Raw genomic sequence first — 10,006 nt, 5'->3', positions numbered from 1 at the left:
AGAATGCCACCACCCTAGCTAGGCATCCAGCCCCTCCCCTACTTCAAGCTGGTAGTCTGGGCTGCACTCATGGCCCTCTCCCTTCCTTCCACACGATCCTACCATGGTGTCTATTTGTTGCATGTAGTGTAGGGACTTGATGATGGCTGTCTCGTCCTCTGCCTGTTCCACTAGGACTGAGGTGAGACCCTTGGTGGCCATCAGGTTCTTGTAAACATCCTTGGCGCTTACGATGGTTTTGATCTGAAAGCCAGGCTGGATGCTGTTGGTTCCAGTTTTCTTACGGCTGGCTTTCATTGTGCTTCGGCTCGGTCCGTTATGGTTTTCTGAGAGAAAATTTACCATCCGCCATCCACCCCATATTTTGGCCACCTCAAACGACGTCTTCATAAAGGTAGAGTAGCGTTTCCCTTTTGCCTCTTTTCCAGCATTTGCTATGATGTTCTCTACAAAGCGCAAGGACCTTTTCTTCTTGTCCAGATAACCTGCCTTGAATGCTGTCTTGAAGCTGTGGGACACTCCCTCCACATCTCCATGCTGAGCTTGGCGGGCAGTTTTCTGGCTCAGTAGACTTAGTTTGTGTTCCATTGTTTGTAGCTGCTTCCTTTTGCGCCTTGTTTGCATGTTGTCTTCTTTGTTACTTCAATATATTTTCTGTCCTGACCATTTGATCCTTCGATGTCGGCTCTTCCTATCTTTGTGAAGCAGAATTCACCAAGCGTTGGATTGTTCACCCACTAATAGGGAACGTGAGCTGGGATTAGACCGTCGTGAGACAGGTTAGTTTTACCCTACTGATGATGTGTTGTTGCAATAGTAATCCTGCATGATGGTATGCTCCTTTATATTGTTAAGGACATCGCCTCTGGATGGGAATATGGCAAACTTTGTGAGACAGAAGCTACATAAGATCTCTGCGGATCTTTCAATATGTTGATATATTGTTGTTCCATATGTTTCCTTAAGTGTAGTGACAACCTTTTCAGCTTTTGCCTTCCTTTCAGCATGATTTTTTTCTTCCACGACTGGAGCAGGACAAGTGTTTGTGTGGACTTGCTTGTTAATCTTCCTGTCATTTTGGAGAATCACTGCATTATGGTGAGCCTCTCTCTTGATGTGGGCGAACAGGTTGGAGAGTCCCTTGGATGACTTCCTCAGGGTTATCTGTTGCTTGCACGGCAAGCAGCGCACCTGCACTGGGTCTCCTGGCTCTCTGTCCTTGACAACCTCAAAGTGGCTGAGCATCAGTTTCCCTTTCCTGGAGGCTTCTTTGAACAGGAAGTTAACACGGCTGACCTCATCCTCTTTGAGCTGAAATAAAAAAAAAAGGATTTTGAGAAAATATCCAGCACACAGCAGCCCCCGAGCAGCCCCTACTTGTCCTAATAAAAATATCTGAGTTAACAAAGTTTATGGGCAGACAGAAGGACTCCAGATGACTATTGGTCATATTCAGTTAAGCATGAGCAAAGTTTTGAAAATCATTGATAATTGTATGACATTGGTGAATCGTTAGAAAGCCACTTTATGTACTATTTACAGGTGTTAATAATCATGTAGACAAATCAAATACCTCTGAATCAGGTGCTATCTGCTGTGGACTCTGTACAACTTGTGGGGATGGTGGCTCTATGCATGAGGTGGGAAGTGCTTCTGTATTCTGAGACAGGAGGGTAGGCTGTGTTGTGGATTCTGATGGGAGAGCTGGGGATGCTGTGCTACATGTCTGTGCCGCAGCCGGTGACACAGATGAGACCGGGCCCACATCTTCTGTGACAATACCTAGAGGGACCAGTGGCTTGAACAGAGATGGAGATCCAAAGGGTGTTATCTGCAAACAGATACAATACATTCATTTGAAATCAATTTCTACACTTAGTCTTGATTTTATTATATTTTAATGAGACATGGATTTTTTTATTAAATCAATTTATTTCATATCTTAACATTGCAATGAAAAAAAGGATCAAGGATTACCTTGTGTTCCCTTGTACCTTTTGATGCATCGATGTCTTGCAACCCAAACAGTAGTCTGTAATAAATTCAATAAAATTATAATCAGAACTAAAACAATAACTGCCTTTTATTGAGTAAAACTAGCCCTGTTCATGTCATCAAAATTGGTCCTTTAACACTAATGCAAAAGGTTCCTGGTAATTATATATTTCTCATTTCCCTGATACATTAGACTAAAGAATTTGACATTAAGTGCCTTGCAAGCATAAGTTACCTAATTTACAGTCCTCACAAAAGTAAGCAGCTAGAGAAAGTTCACAGGATTCACACTTGTTTGACTTCCTCTTGTGCATCAGCAATCGTCCCAGAAAAATAACACATTATGTCATATTGAGAATAGAAAACAAAAAGTTGGTTTGAACGTGACCCATTTGATTAAAATAAAGCCAAGAAAGAATAAACCTGCATTACTTAAAAATAAAATAATGTGAATCATCCTTCACACTTCAATAAAAAAACTTCATAACTTTGACTCACAAACTATCACTAAACATTTGCAAAATTCTAAAATGCCATAAATACCTTTCTGTGCATAATCCTGTCACAAGGGATGCAAAAGTATAGATCACAATCAACACAATAGAGTTGCGGGAGATCTGTATCACAGTGGTCGCACATTTTCAAATTGTCTGTAAAAGAATTAAAGACATTTTGATTTTATGCAGACATCAATTCTATCTATATGGTTCTTCAGAGTTCAACAGAAAGAAAAAAACAAAAACAATTGCCAACTTCCCACTTGGGACACTAAGATTTTGCAAATGTAACAAATAGGAATCTTGTCAATAACATTCTCATTGTGTTGGGTAAAAACAAAATGAATTGTTCACATGGAAAATGTGGTCAACTATCAAATATATAAAAGTATGAACATTTCTTTACAATTACTTTATTTCAAACCCAGAACATTTCTAATTTTTTCTTCAAAATCAGAATCAATTTTTGATGTAATTTGTTAAATGCTTTAGAACATCATTATAATCAACATTCCTACACAAACTAAGATTATGGCACACAAGATTAGATTTACAGCCCGGATTTACATCTTTAATTCCAGCTTTAATTTTGTTTGTGCCATTTTGATGGATGGATTATTTTAACAGTCAAATAAATTGGATTTTGCAAAAAAATCTTACCTTTCTCCCGCCTTTCTCTTCCATCATTGATGATGTTTCCTGTTGATATGCCTATCAGCCAATCAGAGACAAGGATATCTCCCGGCCCGCTCCCGGGATATCTCCAAGCAGCGCTGCCTCATCTTGTAGTTGGGCAAGCATTTCTAAAAGTGATACAGTGCTGCCTCCTAGTGCATAGGCTGGTAACAACCGGAGTAACAGGCTAAACATTTCTGACATATACACCGGGCGGGCATATACACAACATTTTTTGACTGTAAACAAATAAAAAAAATCACTGCGATTGCTTGAAAAAGTACCCCTATTTGCAGAAAAAGGTAAAAAAAAAGGACCCCTAATCACGGATCCGCGCGGAAACGGCGATTTTTTGTACGCGCATGGACACACTTTTCCACAGAGTCGGCCCCCCGGGAGTTTTAAGAAGTCTGGTACTCTGCACTTCAGTCCTGTAGGCCGACAAAACAGTGAGAGACCTGTTACCAACCCGAAGGCGTAGTGACGCGACCCTGTCGTTCACTGAGATGAACTCCAACACGTGAGGCCTGAAATGTGGGACAATAAGCAAGCCCACACCAGCCCGCCGCCTCTCCCCGTGGGCAATACCAGAAAAGTGGGTGTCCAGCCTCTCACGAGGAGATGGGTTCAAGACCCCACCTCCCCCACCACTCTCAGAGTTCTGTAACAGGATGTAAGAAGACTGTCTCGGTAATCCAACCCCGACGCGCTGCATTGCCAAAAAGTGTCACTCCTGCCACCTTAAGACACTGTGCAGGTGAGCTGGCCCCCGTCTTTACTGGCATTTTTAACATCTCCCTGGAGTCATGCCATGTCCCAGCCTGCTTCAAGTTGTCCATTATTGTCCCTGTCCCTAATGCCATCTGGAAGACAATTTATCACTCCACAACAACATGGCTGTACGTTTGTGACTTTTGTTCTATTGTTGACATGGCCAGAGATTTGTTGAATGAGTTGTCCTTTTGAGATAAATAAAGTTGTTGAATGATTGGAAGTTATATATTCAAGTCGTAGTTTGATGAAACCAACAAGACGTGAAATCGTAATAATTTGGTTTCAAAAACTCTCCGGACACACACAAAATCGGAACTGTGCTTCTTCCTCATGCAAAACCAGTCTATGATCTGACTTCTTCCATGCTTTTCATAATAAGGAAACAGTCATATAAACAATAATGCTCGAGTGTGGATGAGAAAGACAGGGATGGACTTGGAAGACACCAACTATTGACTCACCCTTTCTTTACACGACATGGTCTCGTCAGTGAAACTTTTTAAACACGTGACACATCAGCGATCACAAGCCATCATCAAATCCTATATAAATAATGTATCATCGAGACACTCGTTACTGCAAGTTCAAACCTCAATGGAACCACCAGGTAAAACGATATTTTATTATGTGTGTTGTTTTTAATGAATAATAAATCATTGGAAAAGTTAACATTCTCAAACATGAATGTACTTTCTGTAAATGTTATGACCACTAAGAAATGCTTTTTGTTTTTACAGGGCATTTGACATGAATTTCTCCAGTTCCTCCAGCTCTAGCAGTAACTCGACTCCTCTGGTGGTGAGGGATGATCTGATGACCGCCATTATGAAGAACGTTATCACCGTGACTCTCTGTCTTTCCATCAACTACATTAATGCTACTCTGGTTTATACCTTCATCAGGCATGAGGTCAGAGGAGAAGTTCATGGATATAAAGATGTATTTATATCTTAATTCAGTCACACATCTAATCTATTATATCTCTTTTTGAGTTGGTACTTAAAGGAGACATATTACACAAAATTAACTTACAGAGATTTTAGTCATGTTATAATGGTCAATCAAGTCAATCAGGTTAAGGTAAATTAAGATAAATTTAAATCTTGCTAAGCTTTTTTTTAAACATATAAATGAATTGCTTGCTACTGAGAAATGCCACGATGAACAAGCAGGGCCAGTATATTCTGCAGTTTTGAACAGGAAGTAATCTATCCTACTAAAGCCTTAAATTATTATTGATGTTTACATACAAAATGTAAAATGATATATTGAAAGTGCCAGACAAAACTGTGTGTAATCCCTCATTTGTCCAGGAATGCATCATGGTAGACACAGTTTCAAAGCTTTGGACATGTGTTTGAAATATTTCAACTGGCAGTTGATATTTCTCAATTCAGATCACTCCTTTTGAAACCTTTTTTTCCACTGCCAGAAAAATATGTAAACTTTTGTCTAGGATGTCACAATAGGATTTTTTTATTTTTCATTATTGAGTTGATTAAGGCATTATGCATATAATTTACTTTTTTTCTTTTTTGTTTCATTTTCATTGATTAATTAATTCCAGTCATTTTTATTTGAACAGTGGAAATTATTCTATAGATCATGACTAATTGATTTCACAAAGTAAATCTTAAGTATTGATTAGATTTGTTTAGAGAGCTTATAATATTTGTTCAAGATATTCTTGTTATCTCTTCATTCAAGGGTAATTACCTGCCAATGTAGTTAGAAAATATGAAGTAAAATGGGACAATTCTTCCTATATTGGCAGTTTATTTTGCTTGCAATATGTGACATAATGGCAATTATGAAACTTGGAAACACTCTTAAAATGTGAATTGTATCTATTGTAGACAGACTATTCTAATCAAAGTAAATCAAAGTCTATTTTGAATTTAACAGCAATAGACACTAAAAGGAAACTTTTCTTTTGTTTTGAAGATTTTCAAAATGAATCCTCGCTACATCCTCTACATCCACCTGGTCATCAACGACATTATCCTGATGACACTGCTGACACTCATTCAAGTCTTGAGCTACATCATTTATACTCTCCATGTGTGGTTGTGCATCATATTTCTGATATTTGGTTTATCTGCTAATTTCAACAACCCCATGACTCTTGCCTTCATGGCCATTGAGTGCTATGTGGCAGTCTGCTTCCCCCTGCGACACTCACAGATCATTACAGTCAAGAAAACATACATTTTAATTGCCTTAATTTGGCTCATTAGTGCGCAGTCAGTTCTTCCTGATATCTTTTTCTCTTTGGCCAGAGAGCGTCTTGACTTTTTTCAATCTCGAGTATTTTGTCAAAGGAAAGATATTTTTAGAATTCCTGGTATACACGAGAAGGATACTATCTTCAATGGTGTATTAATGGTCAGTGTGTGGCTGACTCTCATCTACACATATTTTAAAATACTTTTCACTGCAAAGTCGGCTTCAGCAGACGCCAAAAAGGCCAGAAACACAGTCCTGCTTCACAGCTTCCAGCTAATGCTGTCGATGCTCACATATGTATATACTCCACTTACAATAGGACTACAGTTTTTGTTCCCTCAGCGTGTGCTTGCCATTCGCTTCGCTGTCACCATCATAACCAATGTGATGCCACGGCTAGTCAGTCCACTTGTTTACGGGATACGAGATAAAACTTTCAGGAAATACTTGAAGATGTATTTTTTTTGTAGGAAAAAAAATGAATTTGCAAAGGTATTATAAACATGAAAATTACTTAAATTTGACATCACCATGTTGGTCTGGTCCGTGCATACAGTTTACAGTATTACCCTTAAGTGTTTGTCATCACTTACAGGAATTTCCCTTTTTTTTAAAACTGTGACAGGCTTTTCACACAAATAAAATACAGGGGGGAAAAAAAAATTCTGAATACATTAAATGAAAATTGTGTATATACTTAGACCAAGTCTATTTTTATTTTATTTGTAAATTCTAAATTGTGTTTATGCCCAGTTTGATATATTTTGCTGCTGTTATTATTATTTATTGTCTATTGCACCTTAATGCCAATGCAAGTTCCTACTTTGTGAATTCTGTTCACTGAAAATGGCAATAAAATATTTTCTGTATCTGAATTATAGTTGTATTCACCATTACACAGCATGTTTTACAATGATTTAACTATGCATATTATAATATATTACAGCACTGCATATCTTTATTTATTGTATATTTTAATATTAATAGAAAGATCATTACTGGCATTAACTGGTTTTAACACATACCAGAACATTTGAATTCAAACCAAATAGTTACAACTTAGTTTCAAAAATAATGTCCATATCTGTATCATGTCACGCTGAATATCAATCAGACGTTGACAGGATCTTGGGTCAAGATCAGGAGGGAAGAGTCAGGTGCTCCTTTGTCAGGGCAGTTTGTGTTGCAGTGACTTTCAGTAAAACCTCATGATGTTCAGACCACGTATAGCATGGAGTGTTTTCTATGGGGATTAAGAACATCAGTGGACAAAATAAAGGCAACAAAAAAAAAACAATCCTGTGAATAAAGGTGACAACACTTCTACTTTATTTTTGAGTTATCTATAGTGACAGGCATTATAAAGGGTTCAGGAGTCCAGCAGCAGAGGGAAGAAACAGTTTTTGGGGCAAGAGGTTCTGGTCTGACTGGACCGTAGCTTCGTACCGGAGGAGAGTGGTTTCAATAGGCCGAGTCCTTCTCAGCCTGGACACAGAGTATTTAAACTACCGGTAAAAAGGCTCCTTCCCACGTGCCCCTCATGTATCCACAGTGTTTATTCTGGTAGCTACACATGCAAAGTTGGCACGAAGAGCAGGAAAAGTGTTTAGTTAGCCAAAAAAAAAGAAAACAACGGAGAACAATTGGTAGCGCGGCGGTTAGCGCCCTCCGGTTTCCCTTGCCACTAAAAACATGTACAACAGGCTCATCCCCTCAGCTGCCCAGTGGCTACAGGTGGAAATTAGCATTTGAGCTCATACCCTGGTACAATGCATTATCTCTCCCAATAAGGTTAATGTATAGTGTGCACTGTCCCTGTCTCAAACAAATGAACTAACCCCCTGAGAGATGAAATGAAGAAACTTGACATGATCATAGTACAATATCAAATAATGTTATGAGGACAAATTTACAACAATAATGGAAAACATGACATTCAATTCATTATTCTTATTAATTCATTATTTTATTTATGTATTCTCATTGTAGAATGCCCACTTGAAGACATCTTCAAATGCTGCACCTTCCACAGAGGAAGCACCACCTTGCCAAAAAAGAGAGGGTCTGGGAAGCTTCTTCAAGGCCGGCAAAGACACAGGGACTTTGGAACAAAACCAGAGCATAGCTGTTGAGCTGCAGACGTTGAAGAATGATCCCTTGCAGTCATGAAAGGACAGAAGCTTTAGTCTGAAAAAAAGTATTTGGTAAAGAGTAAATGTCTGGACACAGAAGTTACTATAGGTGTAGGTGGCAGTATGCACTTTATGGGTAGTTACCGGCAAATGGCACCAGCCCTAAAATATGAAGGCCCCCTACTTCCGTTTATTGTTCTCTCTCATTTCCTGATTCTGGGGGGCTGGTCTGTGCCAGGTTGTGGTCAAGGTATGTTCTGTCCTTCCTGAAGACAGTGTGGCAAGTGGTCGGGATAGCGTGTCACCATGCATCGCTTCGACTTTTAGCTGTCTGAGCCAGGACGTTTGTTGTTCAGGGAGCCAGTCTAGTTTGAAGTGCTATGTGTCCAAAGCGTTAAATGTAAAATGTCAACCTAATTTGTTGCTAAGTAGCGGCAAAACAGTACAGCTGGGGTGAAAAAAGTATCAGGCTCAGTGAGTAATCCGCCTCTGATTACATCACCAATCTCAAGCCATCATATAAATGAATGGACTAATACAGCACCCATCTCACTTTGTGTTTGCACCTTATCGGACACCAACACAACAGATACCCGAAACCTAATCGTTTTCAATTGTAATGTAAGTGTACAATTTGCCTTTTATTTACTGTAACACATTCAATTCTGTATTCTCTTTTCCGTTTAGAAAATCTCTGTTTTGGTATCCATGAACATTTCAAGAGTTGTGGTGCGGGACGATCTGAAGACTGCTATACTGAAGAATGTCATCACTGTGACTCTGTTTGTCCTCATCAACTACATTAATGCTACTCTGGTGTACACGTTTATTAGACATGAGGTTGGAAACAAACATTTAACATCTCAAAAATGTGTTAATGGGTAAACCATGTACCGAATGTTATCATCTAATACAAATCTTAAATTTTCAATGACCTTTTGTGTATTGTAGGTTAGTGGTAGACTATTATATTTCATGGCAAATAATTGACTATTTCAATTTACAGATTTTCAAAATGAATCCTCGCTACATCCTCTACGTCAACCTGGTGGTCAACGACATAAGCTTGCTAACAATCCTGACCCTTGTTCAAGTCCTAAGCTACATCATATATACTCTTAAAGTATGGCTGTGCATAAGTTTCCTTTTTGTTGGAGTCGTTGCTAATTTCAACAACCCCATGACTCTTGCTGTCATGGCCATTGAGTGCTATGTAGCAGTCTGCTTCCCTCTGCGACACTCACAGATCATAACAGTCAAGAAAACATACATTGTCCTTGGTTTCATATGGTTTATTAGTGTGATGTTTTTTCTCCCTGATCTATTTATATCTTTGGCCACAGAACCGTTGGATTTTTTTCAATCGCGAGTCTTTTGTCTGCCGGAAAATATTTTCCGAATGTCAATTCTTCAGCAGAAGAACACTGTTATCAAAGCTGTGCTTCTAGTGACTGTGTGCCTCACTCTCATCTACACTTATTTCAAAATACTTTTCACTGCAAAGTCGGCTTCAGCAGACACCAAAAAGGCCAGAAACACAGTCCTGCTTCACAGCTTCCAGCTAATGCTGTCGATGCTCACATATGTAAATTATCCAATATCAACAGGACTAACAATTTTGTTCCCTCAAAGTGTGCCTGCCATTCGCTTTTCTGTCGCCATAATTGTCAATGTGATGCCACGTTTAATCAGTCCACTTGTTTACGG

The 10,006-nt window shown here is 39.0% G+C and overlaps 1 protein-coding gene across 1 annotated transcript; it reads left to right on the top strand.

The window, feature by feature from the left end:
* The first annotated feature begins 4,418 nt into the window (after positions 1-4,418).
* LOC140366297 (odorant receptor 131-2-like) lies at positions 4,419-8,336 on the top strand. Its single transcript, XM_072452964.1, has 4 exons — positions 4,419-4,426; positions 4,679-4,850; positions 5,886-6,659; positions 8,157-8,336. The coding sequence occupies exons 1-4, from the start codon at positions 4,419-4,421 to the stop codon at positions 8,334-8,336; spliced, it is 1,134 nt and encodes a 377-aa protein (XP_072309065.1).
* The last annotated feature ends 1,670 nt before the right edge of the window (positions 8,337-10,006 follow it).

This window comes from Eucyclogobius newberryi, unplaced genomic scaffold (assembly GCF_026437365.1).
Source record: "Eucyclogobius newberryi isolate DKJ021-1_F unplaced genomic scaffold, fEucNew1.0.hap1 SCAF_19, whole genome shotgun sequence".
Classification (NCBI taxonomy): domain Eukaryota; kingdom Metazoa; phylum Chordata; class Actinopteri; order Gobiiformes; family Gobiidae; genus Eucyclogobius; species Eucyclogobius newberryi.
This window is presented reverse-complemented; position numbering and strand designations above follow the sequence as displayed.